The sequence below is a fragment of the Sminthopsis crassicaudata genome, chromosome 3 (genome assembly GCF_048593235.1).
Source record: "Sminthopsis crassicaudata isolate SCR6 chromosome 3, ASM4859323v1, whole genome shotgun sequence".
In the NCBI taxonomy this organism is placed as follows: domain Eukaryota; kingdom Metazoa; phylum Chordata; class Mammalia; order Dasyuromorphia; family Dasyuridae; genus Sminthopsis; species Sminthopsis crassicaudata.
In genome coordinates, this window is record NC_133619.1 from 588,736,629 (window position 1) to 588,759,917 (window position 23,289).

The 23,289-nt window shown below is 34.2% G+C and overlaps 1 protein-coding gene across 5 annotated transcripts in view; it reads left to right on the forward strand.

Moving 5' to 3' along the window:
* Positions 1-22,459, forward strand: part of LOC141563691 (protein argonaute-3) — a 90,697-nt gene extending 68,238 nt beyond the window's left edge. For all 5 annotated transcript variants that reach the window (XM_074305115.1, XM_074305112.1, XM_074305113.1 and 2 more), the window contains exons 11-19: positions 2,404-2,537; positions 3,051-3,235; positions 3,934-4,093; positions 5,958-6,048; positions 9,846-10,040; positions 10,910-11,044; positions 12,272-12,373; positions 14,207-14,406; positions 15,081-22,459. In XM_074305115.1, coding sequence (XP_074161216.1) covers positions 2,404-2,537; positions 3,051-3,235; positions 3,934-4,093; positions 5,958-6,048; positions 9,846-10,040; positions 10,910-11,044; positions 12,272-12,373; positions 14,207-14,406; positions 15,081-15,189 — 1,311 coding nt within the window. In that variant the 3' untranslated portion in view covers positions 15,190-22,459. The remainder of the gene's footprint in view (positions 1-2,403; positions 2,538-3,050; positions 3,236-3,933; positions 4,094-5,957; positions 6,049-9,845; positions 10,041-10,909; positions 11,045-12,271; positions 12,374-14,206; positions 14,407-15,080) is intronic.
* Positions 22,460-23,289: the final 830 nt, after the last annotated feature.

Below are 23,289 nucleotides of genomic sequence, written 5' to 3' on the forward strand. Positions count from 1 at the left end.
GGGAAGAAAAACAAAACAAAACAAAACAATGCTCAGTTTACACTCATTTCCCAATGTTCCTTCTCTGGGTGTAGCTGATTCTGTCCATCATTGACCAATTGGAATTGGATTAGCTCTTCTCTATGTTGAAGATATCCACTTCCATCAGAATACATCCTCATACAGTATCATTGTTGAAGTGTATAATGATCTCTTAGTTCTGCTCATTTCATTCAGCATCAGTTCATATAAGTCTCTCCAAGCCTCTCTGTATTCATCCTGCTGGTCATTTCTTACAGAGCAATAATATTCCATAACCTTCATATACCATAATTTACCCAACCATTCTCCAATTGATGGACATCCATTCATTTTCCAGCTTCTAGCCACTATGAAAAGGGCTGCCACAAACATTTTGGCACATACAGGTCCCTTTCCCTTTTTTAGTATTTCCTTGGGATATAAGCCCAGTAGTAGCACTGCTGGGTCAAAGGGTATGCACATTTTGATAACTTTTTGGGCATAATTCCAGATTGCTCTCCAGAATGGTTGGATTCTTTCACAACTCCACCAACAATGCCTTAGTGTTCCAGTTTTCCACAGTCCCTCCAACATTCATCGTTATTTGTTCCTGTCATCTTAGCCAATCTGACAGGTGTGTAATGATAGATCAGAGTTGTCATAATTTGCATTTCTCTGATCAATAGTGATTTGGAACACTCATATGAGTGGAAATAGTTTTAATTTCATCATCTGAAAATTGTCTGTTCATATCCTTTGACCATTTATCAATTGGAGAATGGCTTGATTTCTTATAAATTAAAGTCAATTCTCTGTATATTTTGGAGATGAGGCCTTTATCAGAACCTTTAACTGTAAAAATGTTTTCCCAATTTGTTACTTCCCTTCTAATCTTATTTGCATTAGTTTTGTTTGTGCAGAAACTTTTTAATTTGGTGTAATCAAAATTTTTTTTTTCTATTTTGTGATCAATAATGGTCTCTAGTTCTCCCTTGGACACAAACTCCTTCCTCCTCCACAAGTCTGAGAGATAAACCATCCCATGTTCCTCCAATTTCTTTATGCCTAAATCTTGGACCCATTTTGATCTTATCTTAGTATGTGGTGTTAAATGTGGGTCCATGCCTAGTTTCTGCCATACTAATTTCCAGTTTTCCCAGCAGTTTTTGTCAAATAATGAATTCTTATCCCAAAAGTTGGGATCTTTGGGTTTGTCAAACACTAGATTGCTATTTTTATTCACTATCTTGCCCTATGAACCTAACCTGTTCCACTGATCAACTAGTCTATTTCTTAGCCAGTACCAAATGGTCTCACTTCCAGTTGATCAATGATGCACAGAAACAACTATATCCAGAGAAGGAACACTGGGAAGTGAATGTAAATTGTTAGCACTACTGTCTATCTACCCAGGTTATTTACACCTTCGGAATCTAATACTTAATGTGCAACAAGAAAATGGGATTTACACACATATATTATATCTAGGTTATATTGTAACACATGTAAAATGTATGGGATTGCCTGTCATCTAGGGGAGGGAGTAGAGGGAGGGAGGGGATAATTTGGAAAAATGAATACAAGGGATAATGTTATAAAAAAATTTACTCATGCATATATACTGTCAAAAAAAATTATAATTAAAAAAAATACCAAATGGTTTTGGTGACTATTGCTTTATAATATAGTTCTAGATCAAGTACAGTTAGACCACCTTCATTTAATTTTTTTTCATTACTTCCCTTGAAATTCTCGACCTTTTGTTGTTCCATATGAATTCTGTTGTTATTTTTTCTAGGTCATTAAAATAGTTTCTTGGGAATCTGATTGGTATAGTACTAAATAAATAGATTAGTTTGGGGAGTATTGTCATCTTAATTATATTTGCTCGGCCTATCCAAGAGCACTGAATGTCTTTCCAATTATTTAAATCTGACTTTATTTTTGTGGCAAGTGTTTCGTAATTTTGCTCATATAATTCCTGACTTTCCTTTGGTAGATACATTCCCAAATATTTTATACTATCGACCGTTATTTTGAATGGAATTTCTCTTTGTATCTCTTGCTGTTGGATTGTGTTGGTAATGTATAAAAATGCTGAGGATTTATTTATGTGGATTTATTTTGTATCCTGCCCAGCTCTTCTTTAAAGTGATAGTAGATTATTTAAAAATAAAATTGTTAATAGCTTTCATTTAGCTTGTTTTGCTATGAATTTACTTTTTTATTTAAGATCAGAATGTGAGGTAAAAAGAGAAACCAGTTATTTCTTGGTTTAAGGTGAAAAGTTTCTGTTTTCATCAAATGATGCATCATTTAAATAGATTGTAATGCTCTTACCACCCTTTGGCCTTTTTGGCCTTAATACATATTCATCTTGTCTTGTCTTGTCTTCTTTTTTAGAATCGAACAGTAGCAACGCCAAGCCATGGAGTATGGGACATGCGAGGGAAACAATTCCACACAGGTGTTGAGATCAAAATGTGGGCTATAGCTTGTTTTGCAACTCAGAGACAATGCCGAGAAGAAATACTAAAGTAAGACAAGTTATTTTCTTAAAACCTTTTGGCCTTAATTTGTTTTTAAAATTTCTAGCTACATTTATGTCTTGTTTGTCTATACTTCATTATCATTGACCCATGACAAGGTCCTTAACTTGGAATCTTTTTTATTTTAGTTCACCTGATATTAACGTCCAAATAAAGACACATTTATTTTAAGCCATACACTTAATTCTATTTTCTATCTGAGCTTTCCCATGTTCTTTTGAAATGGATTAAAGAGCATCTTATTTCATTAATATGCAAAAATGCAAATGAAATATAAATACAAAAAATAACTTTTTTTTCTCCTATGTAATCTTGTATTCCTTTAAAGTCAAGATTTCTACCAGTTATCTTTATTTTCAAATAATTACCCATTTTGATTTTTCTTATGGAATGCATTGTGGTCTGATTCATTTTATTCTTCATTTTATGCATTGGGCTCTTATGTGACACATCATATTGTTCCTAGAGAATGTTAATGCTTTCAAATGTTCTTCTCTGAAGGGGTTTCACAGACCAGCTGCGTAAGATTTCCAAGGATGCGGGGATGCCCATCCAAGGCCAGCCTTGTTTCTGCAAATACGCACAGGGTGCAGACAGTGTGGAGCCCATGTTCCGGCATCTTAAGAATACCTACTCAGGACTACAGCTCATCATTGTTATCCTGCCCGGGAAGACACCTGTGTATGGTAAGAAGTTCATATAATACTGTATTTTTATTATGTTATTTAACCTAGTCTTTCCCTTACCTTTCCAGTCTCCTTACACTCTGCCATACATTCTGTGGGCTAGTGACACTAGCCTCCTTGGTGCTCCTCTTACAAAACAACTTTTATCTCTTGACTTTGGGCATTTTCACTGTCCATCTTCCTTCCACTGGAATTCCAATGGAATTCTTTCCATCCTTTCCTCTATCTCCTCATTTCCTTCAAACTACCTTCTCCAAAAAGCCTTTCCTAACCCCTATTAATTTTAGTGCCTTTCCTCTGTTAGTTATTTTCTATTTATCCTGTATATAAATTGTTTGTGCATAGTTATTTAAAATATCAGATTGTGTCCCTCATTAGATAGGGAGCAGAAACTTGTCTTTTACTTTTCTTTGTATCTCAGTACTATATGCAGTGCTTGGCACATTGTAGGTTCTTAATAAACTTGTATCTCAGCACTATATGCACTGCTTGGCACATTGTAGGTTCTTAATAAACTTTATTTACTGACTGATCTTCATTTTTTTCTTTAAATAAAACTCAGGTGCTGGATTTGGCCCTAAAATCAATTTGTCATTTTGTTTTAAACGTAAACAAGTAAAATTTTAGTGTTGTAGTATATAGTCAATTTGATTTTTCTGTTGCTTTTTCCTAATGAAATATGTGTATTTGTTCTTTAGCTGAAGTGAAGAGAGTAGGAGACACACTTTTGGGGATGGCTACTCAATGTGTTCAAGTGAAGAATGTTATAAAAACATCTCCTCAAACCCTCTCAAACCTGTGCCTAAAGATTAATGTTAAACTAGGAGGAATCAATAATATCCTTGTACCTCATCAAAGGTAAGAAAATTTTATAATGTAATTCTATAAATGACCCCATTTAGTTTTGTATGGCCATAATCTGTCAAAAATAGTAGTCATTGTTTTAAACTTACATAACATTTTATTTTCTTAGAGTACAAAATATGTGATAGTGATATTTTCCCCAGTTTTCTCTTTGAAGTGATTTGCATTGTTGGGTTTTTTTTTCTTTTTATCTTTAGAGTTATATCTTGGGGTTATATAAAACAACAACAACAACAACAAAACAACATAATCCTAAAATGATTTTCTAAATGTATTGCATTTCTACTATTAACCTGATACAGATTAAATAAGATGTTGCACTTTCTAAAGTCTCTGAATTGAAATCATTCCTGGCTTTGGCAGGCAAGGAAGGCATAGGTAAAGGATAGATAAGCAAGGATTTATTTGGAAGAGGTGTAGTTTTCAAGTTGGGTTCTTAAATTACAAAGACAAGTTTAATAGCCATTCCAGGTAGAGAAAACAGAATATGGAGGAAAGCACAGAACAGGTACAGAAGACTAGCTGTCAACAAGCATTTATTTCTTTGTCATTTTTCGGTCATTTTTAGTCACGTCTGACTCTCGATGACCCCATTTGGAGTTTTCTTGGCAAAGATACTGGACTGGTTTGCCATTTCTTTTTCCGGTTCATTTTACAGATGAGGAAACTGAGGCAAAATGACTTGCACAGGGTCACACAGCTAGTAAGTTGTCGGATTTGAACTCAGGAAGAGGAGTCTTCCTGACTCCAGGCCCAGCACTCTATCCACTGTGCCACCTAGCTGCCCCAAACATTTCTTACTTGCCTGCTATGTGCCAGGTCCTGTGCTTGGTGTTGGAGGTACAAAGACAAAAAAAGGAAAGCATTCTATCAGAGGAGGCATGAACTATGTGTGTGTGTATGTGTGTGAATATATGTATGTGTGTGTGTGTGTGTGTGTGTATAGACAACAGAATGAAAACATGCTAGCTAAATAGAAGAGAGAAAAAGGGCCTTAGCAACTGAGGAAATTGGAAAAAGCTTTGTGTATAAGATGGTGAAGTGAATCTTGAATGAACCTATGCATAAAATCATAAGATATAGATATGGTGAATTGTATATGTCTTAACTAATTCTAGGACTACTTGAAGTAATAAAGTTCTTAGTCCTTAGTTTCAGAATAACAAAAGAGAATCTGGGGCAGGAAGTGGAAGGGTTAGGATAAATGTTATACCAGAACCCAGAAAATGTGGCTCCTAGTTCTGGCTGCTTCTTGACCATATGACTTTAGACAAATCATTACTCTTTGGGCAGCGTTTTCCTCAGATGTAAAGAGAAATTGAATTAAGTGCTTTGTAGTATTTATTTACATAAACTTTAGGATTATACTTCAGAAGGTAATAAGTAGATAGTAAAAATATTAAAAATTTGATAATAATTGGCAGATCTTATATCTGTAAAAATGTACTTAAGGGAAGTTGAGAATATTTGAGGTAATTTCCTAGTCTTTTGTCAATGTCTTTGAGGGTAATTATAATCTTGCTTCTTACTACCATTATCAGAACATTGGACTTGGAATCATTGTTTTGATTTAATGCAACATTTAAATATTATAGAATAGTGAGACATTGAATTAAGCAAATAAATGTTTTCACTAAAACAGGCTTACCAAGCAACTATTCATAGGTTTTTTTCACTTGTGTAGTCTTGTTATACATAAGAGTTTTCCCCCATTGCAAGTGGGCAGATCTGTAAATAAACAGTTTATAACTCAGATATAGTAGCCTAAAATGTGAATGTGCGTGTGTGTGTGTGTTTGTGTGTGTGTGTGTGTGTGTGTATGTGTATATATACATTTTTTTTTCTTTTTATCTTAAAGACCTTCTGTATTCCAACAACCAGTGATCTTTTTGGGAGCAGATGTCACTCATCCACCTGCTGGTGATGGGAAGAAACCTTCAATTGCTGCTGTAAGTTTCTTCTTTCTAAAATTTTTCTTAATTCTAAATTTAAATACATATATAAAGTAAAACATAAAAGAAGAAATGTGTTTCCATTTTATATCATTGTCTTGGTAAGTTCCTTTTTGCTTTTTATAAGCTTATCAGCATTCTTAAAGCATTAGATTTACTAGTGGACTTGATAAATTTTAGAAATTAATTTGCAATATTCTGGCATATACTTTATTTGTTTCTACACTATGTTCTGGTTATCTCCCTAGAGGGACTTTAAATATTCAATTAATGGTTTTTGAATTGTTTAACAAAATGGAGAAAGTTATCTCTTTACTTTATACCTCAGTACTTCATTGGATCCATGATCTCCATTTAGACATTTCATTCATAGTATAAACCACAACCTACCTATGGCCAATTCATCCTGTGTAATTCATGTCAATCTTTCTGTAAATTATCTTCATAGACAACATATTCAACATACTAGAGACTTTTCTCTAATCTATTAATATTTCATGGACAGCTCTACATTTTGGCTCTTCATCTGTTATCCCTCACTTTTAACTATATATCTAGTATATCTCTTTTTCTCATCTTATATACCTTGATGTCTTTAACTTCTCATGTACTAATGTACTAAGTAATACATTCCAACTTGTACCTACCATTTTTCTTTCCATTGCCCTATAGGTCACCTATAATTGTGATTCTTCTGTGATCTACAACTGTATAGCATCACAAGGAGAACATTGGTATTCAAAAGATAGGATTTGAAAACATTGAGCAGTTTGGGGTCATTAAAAATGCTGTCATTTCCTAAATGTTGCCTAGCTCAGCCTCTCCTTCTTATTCCATTTTGGGCCCAGGTCACTATACATTTATAATACCGTGTCCAAGATATACATACTGAAGGATTAATCTAACAGATTAGGCAATATTCATTATTCATTCATTTTGTTTTTCATTTGTGTATGGCTTGGCAGAGGTCTTTTGAATGACTATGGATATTTTTGAGAAGGCTCTGTAGCAGGGTTTGATACAGTCAACATAATATCATGTGTAAACAAGAATATCTAGAGAATCTCTGGAGGGAATACTATCCTCTTTTATTTTGACTTTGCCCATGGTTTTCTTCTATGACTCTGGTGAAAATCTTTAGTGAACATGTCTCCCTATTGGTACTTTACGTTGATCACCAATCACTGAACAGATTTATCTTCATTGTTATATTTGGCATGGAATCATCATCTTGTTAATATACATGAGAGATAAATGGGGAAAAACCTTGAAGACTACATTTTGCCCTCCTAATTCAAATGTGGTTTTATGAGTGATGTTTTTGAATTTTTTTACCTAATCAACAGTGATATGACAGTATTTTATACTCTTTATCTTTGTCAGTTCTGTGACTCAAGATGTGCTTTCCTATAGAGAATTATCATTGAAAGCCAAGTTATTTTTTTTTTGTTTTAGTTCATTATAGATATACTTTATAACATGTTGTTTTTGTGAATTAAAGCACATACACATACATGCGCGTGTGCACATACATCACAAAATATTGCTCTTTGTTCTCTTAGTTTACATTAAGTTCTGAGCCATTCTTTGGGCTCTTAAAAATTTACTATAATAGAAAAAAAGGTAAATGACAGGAATACAAAAGACTAATGTTTTGTGGCCTTATAAGGAGTAAGTGAATTTTCATATAAAATCTATACCTATTAAATGGCCACTGTCATTTCTTTACATATCATAATAGATTTATAAAAGAAAATTTCTAATAAGTATCTTTAAAATTAAGGTGATAAATAGGATTATTGAACTTTATCTTGATCAAATAAAAAGTACATTGGTGATTTACTTGTTTTTTATGTTAAGCAGGTGGGTATGATGAAATATAAGACTTCACTAACATTAAAAATAAGTAGTTATAAAGAAATCATCATTCTTTAAAAATCAAGAAAAATGGATGATTATCCAGAAATGAGAGTAGAGACACCCTTCATATACTACAATAAATTCCAGTTAAATCAACATCTAAGGAGAATTGTTTCATCTCCATGATTATGATAACCTTTAAAGATATGGAAAAAAATTATTGGAGACAAACTAGTTAGGCTTTCTTATACAGGGGAAAAAAATGTTTTACACAGAAAAGACAATGTGATCTCAAATAAAAAGTAAAGCAGGTTATAAGGAGAGGACCTTTTGACCTAAATAAATGCCCTAATAAAAAGGCAGATCTCTAGAACCTATAACTCAGACATCTTAATAGGAATAATACCTATTCCCCTATGATGAATAAGTGATTAAAAATTATGCAGCAGGTAGTTCTTGAATTAATACATTATTAATAATCACCTGAAATACTATTCCAACTCTGTAGTCTGAGAAATTGAAATTACAGTTTTGAAGTGAGTCAATAATTTTACCATTTGTCAAATTGTCAAAGATAATAAAATTGATTGTTGGAAGTATTGAGAAAACAGACATGAAACTTCATTGGTTCAATCTCTTTTGAAAGTGTATGTAGTAGGGGCAGCTAGGTGGTGCAGTGGATAGAGCACAGACATTTAACACTTCCTAGCTATGTAACCCAGGGCAAGTCACTTAACCCCAATTGCCTGAGGGAAGGGGGAAGGGAGTATATTTAGGCATTCTACAGTGAACTACAAAACTGATCATAGCTTTTAACTTAGTAACCATATTTATAATAGGACTGTTCCTAAAGATATTATTAAAAGAAAAATGCATATTTGTAGTAGCTTTACTTATGATAATAGAAACTAGAAACTACCCTCTAGGTCTAATGATTTAAAAATAGCAATATAATAGAATATTATTGTGCCATAAGTAAAAAAGAATACAGCAAAACATGAAGAATAAAAGGCTATATTATTTGATTTTACTTAATCTTTTTTTACAAGGGAGGTTAGAGAGCTCAACTTTAGGGAAAATGACTATGAAAGTGATTCAGGATAAAGAAAACAGAATCAGGACAAATTATAATGACTAGGGAGAGTAGAAGGGGAGGAAAGGCAGCAATCTGATAAATTTATGGAATAAGAAATGATTAGAAGGAGACATGGGAGCAAAATAAATGACAAAAAAACCTTCCCCAAAATTAAAGCTTTCCAAAAGGGGTAATTTTCAACCTGTTAAAGATCTTCAGGTAAATGCTAGGTGACTACTTGCAAAGATGTTATAGGAAAGATTCCCATGTTATAAAGAACTACCCATTCATCTATGAATTGGATGGCCTATGAGGTTTTTTCTAATTCTGAAATTCTATGATTTTTATATAAAGGTATTTGTAACCTTTTGTTAAACTTTTTTATTGGAAGTTAATAGTTTTGTGTTTAGTTATATTTTTTATTTTCACATCATTAAATTTATATTTTAAAGAAAAAATCTTCCAGAATGATGCTTCTGAAACTAGTCCCATTGAATGGACTTTGAGGCAGATTTTAGTGGCAAAGTTTTTTATAGTGACATTTTTCAGATGAGAAAGCCAAGTCTTGGAAATTTGATTTGTCCATAAGTATGTTGGAGCCAGGAAAAAACTCACTTCCAACTCTGAGTCTCCATTACCTTTTGTGTTAACTTGTGCTTTTCAGAGGTTTGTAAAACAATGAAGAATAGACCCTTACAGCATGATAATTTGTTAAGGTTAAGGTTACCTCTGGACAGTAATTGTCTTAATTAGCAGTCTAATAATTAGTCTCAATATGTGTAAGGAAGATATTAATTTGTCATAATTCCACATGACTTTAATAGCCATTTCTTCATTTTCTAATACTTCTTTTTTGTAGGTTGTAGGCAGTATGGATGCCCACCCAAGCAGGTACTGTGCCACAGTAAGAGTTCAAAGACCCCGACAGGAGATCATCCAAGATTTGGCCTCCATGGTCCGGGAACTTCTCATCCAGTTCTATAAATCAACTCGGTTCAAGCCCACTCGCATCATCTTTTATCGGGATGGTGTTTCTGAGGGCCAGTTTCGGCAGGTGAGCTGCCAAGAAGTTCTTATTCTGGGGTTGAATCCAGAAGTAGTGCCTATGTAATGAATTCTACCTCTCTGAAGAATATAAAATTGAGAAGTCATAAATGGTTTTAAATTTTGATGTTTCGATATAATTTTTGAAATGACCAGTAGAGATAATTTTATATGGTTTTGATAAGTGTGTGAAGAACAGAGTCTGACAGATGAGATGCCATTGTACCTTGAAACTTTTCCTGATTATCCGGTCTGTCCTGCCCCCTCTCTACCATCAAAAACATCTCTACTTTTCACCCACACACGATGATTAGTTTTGTTTTGTTTTTTATCTCTTTAGTACATTTAGCACATAATGCCAAGTATAGCTACATATTTTTTGTTTTACCCCTCTACTAAACTATAATCTTTATAAGGGCAAGGATTGTTTCTTATTTAAGTTTTTATCCTTCTTTACTTCAGTGTACTACACAAAATTAGCAGTCAGTGAAGAAAAATTTAAGTGATTATATACCAGGCATGCTGCTAAGCACTGAGAATACAAATACAAGCAAAAAAAACAAAGAAAATCTCAATGTCCTCAAGGAACTTATGTTCTATAGGGAGAAGTGAATAAATAAAGGAGTATTCTAGAGTTGAGGGTGAGAGGGAGACTGGTCTAGATACTTCCTCAAAATGGAAATTCTGGGAGGAATTTAACAATGGAAGAAGGAAACCATAGGAGAGAGCAGGTAAAAAAGCATGATTTCTTCTGAAGAAATCTGAAGAGTCTAAAAGAAACTAAATTGAAAAAGGGGAAGAGAAAATTAAGGAACCTTAAGTACAAAGCTTTCTTTTCAATTCAGGCACCACTGAATTTCTAAACTTTCCCTGATATAGGTATTATATTATGAGCTACTAGCAATTCGAGAAGCCTGCATCAGCTTGGAGAAGGACTACCAGCCTGGTATCACCTACATTGTGGTGCAGAAACGCCACCATACACGGTTGTTTTGTGCTGACAGAGCTGAAAGGGTAATCTTGCATTTGGGGCAATGCCATCAGTCAGGCACACATCATACAAGATCAACAGAGTCTTCACAACTTATTTGGGGAGATCTTTGCTATGGAAATCACCCTTTCTGCCTTTGAAGAGTGGTGATTGTGTGTGTGGAACAAAGTGTGGCTACAGAAGCAATAGACTGTCATAGGTGTTGACTATTAGAAGTGAATAGCCGTTTTCTGTTTCTAGTGTTTTGAACAACTGGATAAATATTCAAAATTAATTTGATTTTAAGTTAGTTAAAAAAAACATTGCATATCTACTTATAAACTGTTGATGTTTAAATATTCAGAAAAAAAAAAAACCTAGCCTTTAGAAATTTTAAGATAATCTGCTATACTCTCTAGTAAAAGTCAGGTTATTAAGAAGAAAACTAAAATCTGATAGACTGGTTCATGGGTGATATTAATCCATTTACTGCAAATTAGTTTTAGTAGCAAAACTAGTTTCAAAATTAAATGAATTAGGGAAGAGGAGCTGCCCAGTTGTAAGAGTTTCCATGTGCTGCTTTTTTTTAGAGACCCTCACATGGTTAGGTGACCTTCTCACATGTACATAGCAGGAAGGGACAGGTTTATTGAGCTAGAAAGCTAAGCCACTTGGAACAGAGAATGATGTGGGGAGTAAAAGGCAAATGTCATCCTCTTACAAGAAGATTACTAAGGTAGCAAACCAGTACTCTCTTTAATAAGTGGTAAATAAGTAGTCAAAAAAACTGTTGTATTGCTGAAGCATAAATGAGAGAAGGCCAAAGACTTTAACTTAAAGCAAAACAAATGAAACCAGAGTGCCAAGCTGCCTCTCCATCATTTTCTTATAATTAGAAATAAATTAATAATTATGCTTATATATCTTGAGATTTGAATGTTTTTAAAAGCAAGCTTCAATGGCTAGCTCATGCAAATCTATGTTATACAAGCATGGCAAAAAGAGATCTAGCTGGTTGGCCCAAGTAACCACAACTCATGGCATTCATGGTTTAAATGATGTACTCCATGGAATAACCCTGGAGGAAGGAATGCTAGCACTTTACTGGCAGGAGGACCAGAAACAAATAGATATGGAAAGCTGAGATCCAAATCCTAGACAGAACTACTCAGATCTGCCTAGGCAGCAGACTGATCAGTGGATTTTTTTTCCCTCTAATATACATTCATGTTATTTATGTCTTGTTTATATTTTGATGGAAAAAAAATTAGGTTGGAAGAAGTGGAAACATCCCAGCTGGAACAACAGTAGATACAGATATTACTCACCCGTATGAGTTTGATTTTTACCTTTGTAGTCATGCTGGAATACAGGTAAATCTTTTGCATTTTGACATATACTTGCAAATATCAATAATCATTTCTTTTTAAAAATGTTAGCTTCTTAAAGGTAAAATTATGTCGAGTCATTTAGCATATGTTTATTCAAACTACATTATGGCTTTAGATGAAATTACTCCAAGTTTGTTTGTTTGTTTTCCAGGAAATACTTAAGTATAATTTCACATTTTAATCCAGGTGAATGCATTTCACAGGCTCTTTTTTTAATCTATCTACATAGAATATGCAAAGTGCAGGTGATATTAACAGAATTGAGAAATGATTCCCTGCCTTCATATCTGCTTATAAAGAGAAATAGAATATACTCATGTTTTACATACTACTTATATAGTAACTATATATGCATATAGTGACTATAAAGCAGAATGGCAACAATATGAGTAATACACAAGGATTTGCAGGATCCAAGGAAGAAAAGATGTCAGGGATGTGGGAGAGATAACTGGAGAGGATGCTGGAAGAGGTGACATTTCTTGAGTGTAGCTTTGAAAGATAGATACAATTTTAAATGGTAGAAATGGTGTAGGAATATAAGCTTACAGAGCAGGGAACAGAAGAAGAAAGGCAACTCCAAAAGGAAAGTACCAGAGATAATGCAAAGGATGGTGAATGATCCTCTTTGACACTAAATCATCAGTCAGCTCCATTTTGACATTTCAGGATAATTTTACATTATTCTTCCTTTCTTCAAGACTCAGCTTAAATACCACATTTTGTATATAGTTTTTCCTAATTATCCCTCCTCACTGCTGGTGTCTTCTCTCCCAACCTACATTTATCTCATTTCTTTGTATTTATGCTCTTCATATTTATTCTGTTTACATTGTATATGTGCTGGCTGTACTTGTCTTCATCATTAAGATTTCCTATCTCATCAAGAAGAGATATTTTTATTGTCATTATATTTCCAACATGGATTGTTGCTCAATTGTGTTCAGCTCTTTGTGACCCCTTTGGGATTTTCTTGCCAGACATTAGAGTGGCTTACTGTTTCCTTCTTCAGCTCATTTAACAGATAAGGAAACTGAGGCAGAGTTGCAGGGTCACACAACTAGTGAGTGTCTAAGGCTAGATTTGAACTCTAGAAGATGTGTTTTCCTGACTCCAGGCATGGTACTTTACCCATTGCAGTACCTACCTTCCAGTAGGTGAAGAAATATCTAATTGAGCTACACTCTTGCCAAACTATTCTGCTTTCCTTTCCCTTTACAAAACATCCCATCTCCAGCCTTTGTAGAAACTGTCCCCCATGGCTAGAATGCTCTCCCTTTTCCTGTTGGCTTAAAATCCCCAGCTCCAAAACTCAGCTGAAATGCTACTTTCTGGGCTCCTATGAGGGCCCCTATGATATTAGTGCTCCTGCATTCTCATCCCAAAATTGTTTCATATGTATGCTTTGTGTTTACTTATCTATGTCTATAACTTCTTTAGAGCGGGTCCTGTTTCATTTTTGTCTCCCTTACCCTGGTGCCTTGCACAAGTTCATATGCTTGTTGGTGCTTCATATATGTTTGTTAAATTAAAAGGCATGACTTGTGTTTATACACGTGCATGAGGAAAATTGCCTTAGTAGTAGTGGTTCATATAGTCAAACATTTAGAACTGAAAGGGACTTTCAGGAAGCCTCAGAGTTTATAGGGAGCAGGAAAGAAACTAGAATTCATTTTTTACTAATAAAACAAGCTATTTTTTTTTAACTAAAGAAGTTAAGCTTTGTGCATTTTGTGTGTGTGTGTGTGTGTGTGTGTGAGTGTGTTGTTCCAGAAGTTTTTTATTCTATGACACTTACTGTTGCTTTTTGCCTAGGGTACTAGCCGCCCCTCACACTATCATGTTTTGTGGGATGATAACTGTTTTACTGCGGATGAACTTCAACTGCTAACTTACCAACTCTGCCATACGTATGTGCGTTGTACTCGATCTGTTTCGATACCTGCACCAGCTTATTATGCTCACCTGGTTGCATTCAGAGCCAGATACCATCTTGTGGACAAGGAACATGACAGGTAAAATGGAATAGTACACAAGTATTGTTAGTCATTCTCTTGAGTGCTTAGCACAGAACTATTCACAGAGTAAATAAATGTTTATTAAATTGAGTTTTGAGCCTTTCCTCTCTCCCTGCCCACACTCACTTTCCTATTCTAGTGAACTAGTCGATTTTTTTTTTAAGCCTTCCTAGTTGGTTCTGCTGGAGGGAATAATAGAGCCTGGAAGTTCCTTACCAGACATAAAATGATTCAGGTAAATGGATTTGGAGGCCATGCTTTCAGAATCCTTAATCCTTATATACTGCCAGAAAAACAATAGTATTGTCTGTTTGAGAAGAGTTCTAAGATGTTGTAGCGCACAATGTAAAGTGAACTTTAAGGTTTTATTATGATTCTGCCTTAATATATATCTTTTTACTTCAGAGGATTGCCATTCAAGATGAAGACTTTAGCATTCCAACTAAACTAAATGGGTACTATGATGTTAGGCTGAATAAGCTCCACAAATGGTTGCTTTTGTCTTGAACTCTGAATTTATTTTCTATGAACATGAAGGTTTATCTGTTTTATTTTTTTCCTAATGAATAATATCAGTGATATAGTTATTCAACTTAATTATCCCAGGAGGGGAGTCTTCTTTCTCCAGGGTATCCCTTGGGTTTACATATTGGTTTTCACTTTTCTTGCAGTGCTGAAGGAAGTCATGTTTCAGGACAGAGCAATGGTAGAGACCCACAAGCTCTTGCCAAGGCTGTACAGATTCACCAAGACACCTTACGCACAATGTACTTTGCTTAAAAAAAAAAATGGAGTCTAAGTATAAGGAAATAACTGAAAATGAATTCACATACAATGTATGTTTGCAGTGGGGTCAGTTGACTTGGCATGCATGCCTCCAGCCATAGGGAGTCCTGCCTGTGGAGGGGCCGGGGCTGATCCTCACCTTGCTGCACAGAACCCTGTTTACTTCATCGAGGAACACAGCACTATTATGCAATACGAAACCAGCCAACTGCTTTTTGTGCGGTCTCCCCTAGGAAGCATCGCAGTCCATTGTTTTCTTGTAGTTAAACCCTTCTAATGCCTTTACCTCAAGTTGCTTGGCAGCACAGCTATCTTTGCAAAAAAGAAAAAAAAGAAAAAATTATGGTTTAACAAATATACACCTACAGGAATAATCAAAACAATTGTTCAAAAGAAGGGTGCAAAAAGTTAACGTGTGTATACATGTAAAGTGTCCATGTGTGTATTTCAAAAATATATACATGCATACTTCGCATATGTATGTGTGTATATGGTGGGTGTAGGTGTCTCTGTGTGTGTGTGTGTGTGTGTGTGTGTGTGTGTGTGTGTGTGTGTATCTGCATAGATAATAGATATCTGGCTGTGTATATATTTTTATACCCTGCCCCATTGGAGAACATTTTGCTCATCAGTGTCCCTTTTCCTTTTTCCTCCTCTCCACCTCATCAACCTCGGTCACTTTTTTCCGCCTAATGCTACCAGGGACATTTGCAAACTCTTCCTCTCTGGTATATTTGAATGTCTAGCATTGGCTGACTAGATTTTTATTTTTGCACACCCTCACAGTTAGTTAGGCAGCTGCTATCTTCATGTCTTAACAAAGCTCTTGAGTTCTCAGCTCTAGAAATCATTTTCATGAGGGGAAAATGCTTATCTATTGACATGTATGCATTGAGCATGTGTGTGGATATATATATGTGGGATGATAACTGTTTATATATCCATACACATTCACACAAATGCAGATTTTGTGTTTGTTGACTTGCAAAAGGTGCACATGTAAGCAGTAATAGTAGTAGTAACCTAAATTATTTTTAGCTGGTTTTTTTTTACCTTGTTAGAAGTTTTCACTGTTTTTTCTCTGGTAAACAATATGGATTTTTAAAGCCTTTTGCATTTTACAAATTGAATACAGATGGCCACCCCAGAAAGTAGTCCTAAGGGGGTACATATTTGAAGTAATTGGAAATACAGAGTTGGAGGTCTCCCTGAAGTATGAGGCTGGAAGATGGATTTGTTTTGCTAATTTACTTACTGCCTCTCTTACCTTAATGTGACTTTCATATATATACATATATATATATATATACATAAATATAAATGCATATTTATATTTATACACACATACATACACACACACATATATGTGTGTGCGTATATATGTATATATAAACATATGTATGTCTTGAAGTTTAGCTTCCTTTCTTTGGTATTTATTAGAGTAATAATGCTTTAATTTAATAATTATAGATCATATTGGCCACATTGTTTTTAGAAATGTAATCATGTTTATTTTACAAACTGACGCCTGTTTTTGCTATCTTGTAGTGCAATAAGCTGTTCTAAAGGAAAGTTGTGTCTGCTTGGATGTATTGTAGCAGCCTTTGTACCACTCGCTGGGCGAGAGCGGCATCTCCACACTTTTAAAAGGGCAAAATAATACCAAAAAAAAAAAAGCCTTAATCTCAGAAAGTGCTGTCATCTGTGGACACACAGACGGCTTTCTGAATAACTTCACAGTGATGATGGAAGGCAGTGGAACCGCCTGCATTGGTGTATGTGCTTTTCTATTAGGAATGAACTAGAGCTTTGAGTTTATAAAAGGCCAGTGCACAGTTCAGGTTTCAGAACACACTAAAATGCCTTCAGAATGACTGAATGTTTGGGTTGGGTTGGTTAAGTTTAGTTTTCAGGAATCGCATTTCCTTATGCCCATTTTCATTTGGCTAAAGTGAATCAGGAAAACTTCCTAGTGAACTAATCATCCAGAGGCACTTTTTTTGCTTAATTATTGTTAATAATTCCCTTTTAAAATTAGGTGTTGGTGACTTAAATACTTCATTTCACTTTATAAATGCATACTAAGGGCTGGGATATAATATAAATAAGTTAAATCACTGAGATGTGAAATTTTACAAAACTCTAATACCTTCATTCCACTTTAAAATGAAGAAAGGACTATAAAGCTGTCAGAAGTGAGCATTAATAATAGGGGATCAGGGGAGCTTTGCACTTTGTACTTCTTGAAAAAGCAATTTTAACTGTTTTGTTTGCACTGGTTCAAACTATAGATACTGCTGGTAATTGATAATGGGCATTGCTGTTATCCCAGCCCTTTAGAATCCCCACCTGTTCTCCACATGAAAACCAATAGGTTTAGTTCTTTAGTTATTTCTTATACATAACCTACTTATTGCCAATTTACTGTATTTTGAGCCTAAAATCTGAGCCTATTTGCTCCAATAGGCATAAATTCTTTGGTCCTTCTTTTTATGCCAGAAAACTGAGAAAGTACTGTATTTGGTGCATCGTTTCTATATTGTATTGAAATGTATGTAATACTATTTAAACATTTGCCTCCAAGAGCTTTACATTGCAGTGTATAGACTGTATACATCTATTTTCTTTCCATTTTCCCAGGGAGGAAGGGAAAGGAGGGAAATGTATACTGCAAGACATGAATTTTTAATAATCAAATTTGCACTGGATGTAGTTGTACAAGTAGGCAAGAGAAGGAAACCTAACAGACCTCTAAATGATAAAGGGCCAGATTTCTCTGTGGCTGCTGTATATGTCCTTTTGTTAGTGAGTCGAGTGGGAAAAATTCTCATTCTTCAATAAGCATCATAAACATCCCTCATTTACAGGGAAGATATTTCTCAGCATCTTAACAGAAGATCTGCTTGAGGAGGCCCTGGTTTTTTATCTATTGGAAGCACTTTTTTAGAGAAAAATAAAATCTACTTTCTGAGTATCCTTTTAAGGGTGCTCTGATTTTTGTTAACAATGTTAGTTCAACATCTAACCCTTGGTGAAAAAAAGTTTCTATTTTGCATACTAAAAATTATTATTGGAAATATAATTACAATCAACATTAGATTCTGGGTCAAAGAGTAGATTTTTTTTTTAATTGGGTTAAGTATTTATTCTTGCAACTTGATGCAGCAGAATATTTAACCTTTTTGGTTATTTAAAAAAAAAAATTCTTGAGACATTGTGCACCCTCCCCTCTTGCCCTTACCATCTGTTATGTGCTTTTAAATTTGTTTGCTGCTTTAATTTTTCCTTCCTCCTCCAAAAAAGTAGTTAGCCCTACCAGCACAAATAATTGGTTTTCATGTGAAGAGAAATTGGGAGTTGAATGCAAATATGCCAATGCACATTTTTGCATTCCAATATTGAGTTTCAGGTATTTTGGGCCAAATGTTTGTGATATTATAGCTGCTATATTTATTTAAACAGAGACGGTTAACTGCACTAGAGAATGAGGAGGTGAACAAGAATCAAGGCTTGGTGTTTGAAACCAGGTATCTTTTTTTTCCCTCTTAAAAAAGAAAATCAATGGAATGAAAATCAATTATAATGATAGGTGCTGTCATTTTAGCTGATATTAAATATCTATTTCTTATTTAAAATATTTGGGTTTTTAAACTTTCCCTTTTAGAAAAAGGGCAGCTCAACTTCAGTGATAGTTGATGGCGTTTTTTTATTGGAGACCCTGGATTTCTTTTATTGTTGATTTCTTTAGGGAAAAATTCAGAATATTTTTTAGTATACTTCAATGGAAATAAATGTTCTTGATTACAATATAAGTAATCTTTTATTTTTCTAAGAAGATAGTACAGAAATAATGTTATTTGCAAGGATGGCCAACTTTGAAAGGTACATGAAGATGGCTCATCCCCACCTCCTGGAATTAACATTTCTAGCCTTTTCATTACCTGGTCTAGTTTGTTTATACATACATATATATATATATATATATATATAAACACATACTGATGTAGCCTCTTCCTCATATTTATTTCTATAATCTCTAAAAATAGAATGTACTTGACTGATTGTGGAAAATTCAGCTTCAATTACAGATAAGAAAATATCCAGGAAAATGAAGGGCCAACTGCAGTGACATAGGAGTGGCTGTCAAAGGATCTCCTTGGTGAGATGCAGGATGACAGTATGGTAGGGTACCAGACAGATGGTCTGGATGTGGGACCCTTGTCTGAGAAAGACAAAGCTGGAGTTCTTTTCAGAAGATCACATGATCTTGCCAAGAGTGATTATTTTTGTTATTGTGACTCAAGAAGTTTGACCTTTAGGTCCAACTTTCAAAAGAAACCAGCTGGAATTTTAATATTTGTGTTTTTGTTTATCTGGGGTAGGGTTCAATTAGGGTCAGGGGTGGGAAGGGGTGGGTTGTAACATTTACCAGTGTACTAACCTGACAGCTCTGTGTAATGGCATTTTTACTAAGAGTCATTAGCCTGATTTTAAACATTTGTTAAACAATTTTTTTTCCTGATACTGTTTGGAGATATTTTGAGCACTGATAACACAAAAACATAATTCACATTTAAAGCAGGTTAATCTGATTTTTCATCTATATTCAGATGCTATTAATGTGGCATATTTTTCTTATAAATCTTTAGATATCATCTGTCAGACAAGAATAATTAGAATCTCATTCTGTCATTGGTGGAGTTTTGGTTTGGTTTGGTTGTTGGGGGTTTTGTTTTTGTTTTATTTTGTTTGGTGAATTATTTAAGTTTAGAATTCCATACAAGTAGGAGATTTTATTTCAAGGTATGAAATCTTATATTTTTGGTGTATCCTATGATCTTACACCTTTATAAACTTGGTCTGTGTATGCATGTGTATAGTTTCTGGATCTTCCAGGATTACCAAAAGTGATGAAGGTATGTATGTGAATATAATGTACATACATTTTATTTTCCTCAATTTTGATAGCCCTGAAGGAGTCATAAAAGAAATGAGGAAGATTATATGTCTATATAATCTTTCAAACATAAAATTAGCTAAAGGATATATGTTTCCCCATTGCTCATTTCCCCATTACTAAGAACATAATTGGTCAGTCACTATATTGGTGACATTTGTCTTTTTTCAGTAGCCAAGTTGACTCTGGAGACAAATCATGTTGCTTTCTTATTTTAAAAATGGTACCTTAAAAGTTATATAACTTTAGTTTCAAACTTTAAATTGACAAAATAGGTAACTTTGAATGTCATTTTGTTGATACTGACACAATAGTGGTCATATGTGCAAATATTCGTAACTTTGCTTGGTTAGAGTTAAGAACTTAAGTTTTTGCTTGGTTATCTAAAATATTGAAAATAAAAATCTTAATATTGGATGAAGGCAAGAGAATTATATATCATAGAGAAACTTAGATTTATCCAAAGAAATGCTATTTTGAAGTATCTATTCCAAGAATGTCTTATCAAATTATATATGTCCTCTTCCTTTTTGAGTATTGTCTGAGGTAACTCAGTTTTACAAGCAACTAGAGTCTCCATAAAGCCTTTCTTTCTTCTTGTTTCTTCTTTCTTCTTTCTCCTTTCTTCCTTCTTTCTTCCTTCTTCTTTCTTCTTTCTTCCTTCTTCTTGTTTTTTCTTCTTTCTTCTTTCTCCTTTCTTCCTTCTTCTTTCTCCTTTCTTCCTTCTTCTTGTTTCTTCTTCTTCTTCTTCTTCTTCTTCTTCTTCTTCTTCTTCTTCTTCTTCTTCTTCTTCTTCTTCTTCTTCTTCTTCTTCTTCTTCTTCTTCTTCTTCTTTTCTCTCTCTCTCTCTCTCTCTCTCTCTCTCTCTCTCTCTCTCTCTCTCTCTCTCTCATTTTTTTAAGCATGACTGACATCAGGATGTGCCTTTTCCAGGAGATGGTGCTTTCAATTTTTATTCTCAATAATTATGTGGCTCAACCTATAGGAACAATTATTTTTAAATGCCAAGTGTTTTACTGTTTCTCTTTGTCTGGACTAAGATAAAACAAGGAAAATATGTTTTGTGCATTTGTTTTTAGTTCTATCCAGTAAAAAGAATTCTCACCAAAGAGTTTCTGGAACTAATTCTTTCAGTTCTTGGTATCATTGGAGGCCATAGACATGGTAGATTTTAAAAGAATAAAACACCAAATCTTTTTACAAATTTGTACAAAATTACAATTGACTTGAGTGCTGACAAAAAACCCAACGGTGAAAATTTTATCTTTCTCTCCCCCCTCTCCTCTTTTTCTTCCTCCTTCTCCCCTCTTCCCCCCATCCTTCCCTCTCTCCCTCCCCAGACTCAGTCAGGGTTAAGTGACTTGCCCAGGTTCACACAGCTAGTAAGTAACTGAGACCAAAATTGACCTGAGGTTCTACTGACTCCAGGTTGGTAATCTTCACAGCACTGCCTGACTGCCCCTGTCTTCACTCTTAATGTACAGCTTGGCCTTCTGTAATCATCTTTATTCATAAAAAATTATTTAAAAAAAGATACTGTTTGTGTGAACTCCCTTATAGCCCACTTCTGATACATACTTGCTGTGTGTCCTTGCACACATAATCTAGATCTGTGGCATCAAACTGTAATAGAACCAGATCTGTAAGCCTTTTTTTCCAATTTTTTTCTGCAAGCCTGATTAAAATTAACATTATATAATATTATTTTTTATTTATTTTATTGAATATTACTTAATTACAGAACCTAAACTGGTTCTGATTTCCCTCAAGACTTCTGCAAGTCTTGAGTTTGACACCTCTGCTCTAGACAGCAAAGATTATAAATTACCAGAAAGGTGTTGAACTACATTAATAGGAGTTCCTTCACCTGGGACTTTGTTATCCTAGTAAAGTCACAAGTCTAGTTCCTATTCCTCAGCAAATTAAATATATCCATTTTTGTAATGGTCTTAATAGCAATTAGGAGTTTTATTATTTTTTTAAATGAGCTTTTTACTGTGGCAATTCTATTGGCAGTCTTTTTGCACTTAACTAAAGAAATTTTCAGATTTAGCTTACTTTTCTCAGTTGTGTTAACCTTTCTAATTATTCGTAATAGAAGAAATCAAATGCAATATAAGATATTAACGAAACTGCTTAATTTCATTCATTCCACTTAAAATTTGGATTTATGAATCTATATAACCCCTTTTTCAATCATCATTTTTAACTCGGTTAATACCAACCTGGACATTAAAAATAGCAAAGATGTAAATTTCTGATATAGTAGCTAACAGAGCTGAGGATGTTTTTTCAACTTGGACTTTATACCTCAAACAGCAAGCTTTGTTACTGACTATGTATGTTTCCTTAATCTATCAGAATGGTCATGACATTTCTTTATCAAATCTACTTCATTTGAAATTATCTATGATAAAGTAACTAAAATTTCTTTCGGAATTATGAAACAATACAAATTCATTCAAAGGGTAATCAATTTAGTAATCTAACATAGCAGACATAACCTCGGGACTTCATTCCATGATGATTTCCAATCCCCACTCCACCCCTATTAAACATTTGCCTTCCAAATTGTTTTGTTCCCTGAGTTGTTGGTATTAAAGGAAGTCTCTAAGCATAGGTTTTGGTAATTCACAGATGTGATGGCTATGGGCAAAGTTAGCACATAATTTTGAAAGTTCTAGTAGTTGAGAGCACACTATATTTTAACACCTTGCTAATTTGAATTAAGGATAAGGCTGAATTGTTACTTCAAAAAAAAAATATATATATATATATATATATATAATTGTGATACAATAGGCCTTTGCTATATACATTTATACATTGTAGTCAATTTAAATACTACCTGTATGTTTCTTACAGTTCCAGTATAGACCAGAATTTGAGAAATCTCTTCTGAAAGGAAATGAACATTGTGCTCATGGTGCCTTTTGGCTTAAGTTAAATCCCTAGACCCACGTCTGACATTAGATCTAATATAATGCAAAACATAGTGATTGGTGAAATTGAGATTTGTTGAAATACATCACTGAAGTGGAAATGATGAATCAGCAAAGAGCAGCCATGAATAATGTTGAGAGAAGGAAACATAAGAATATAGGGAGTTTGGTGACAGGAGCAGGATTCTTTCCCAA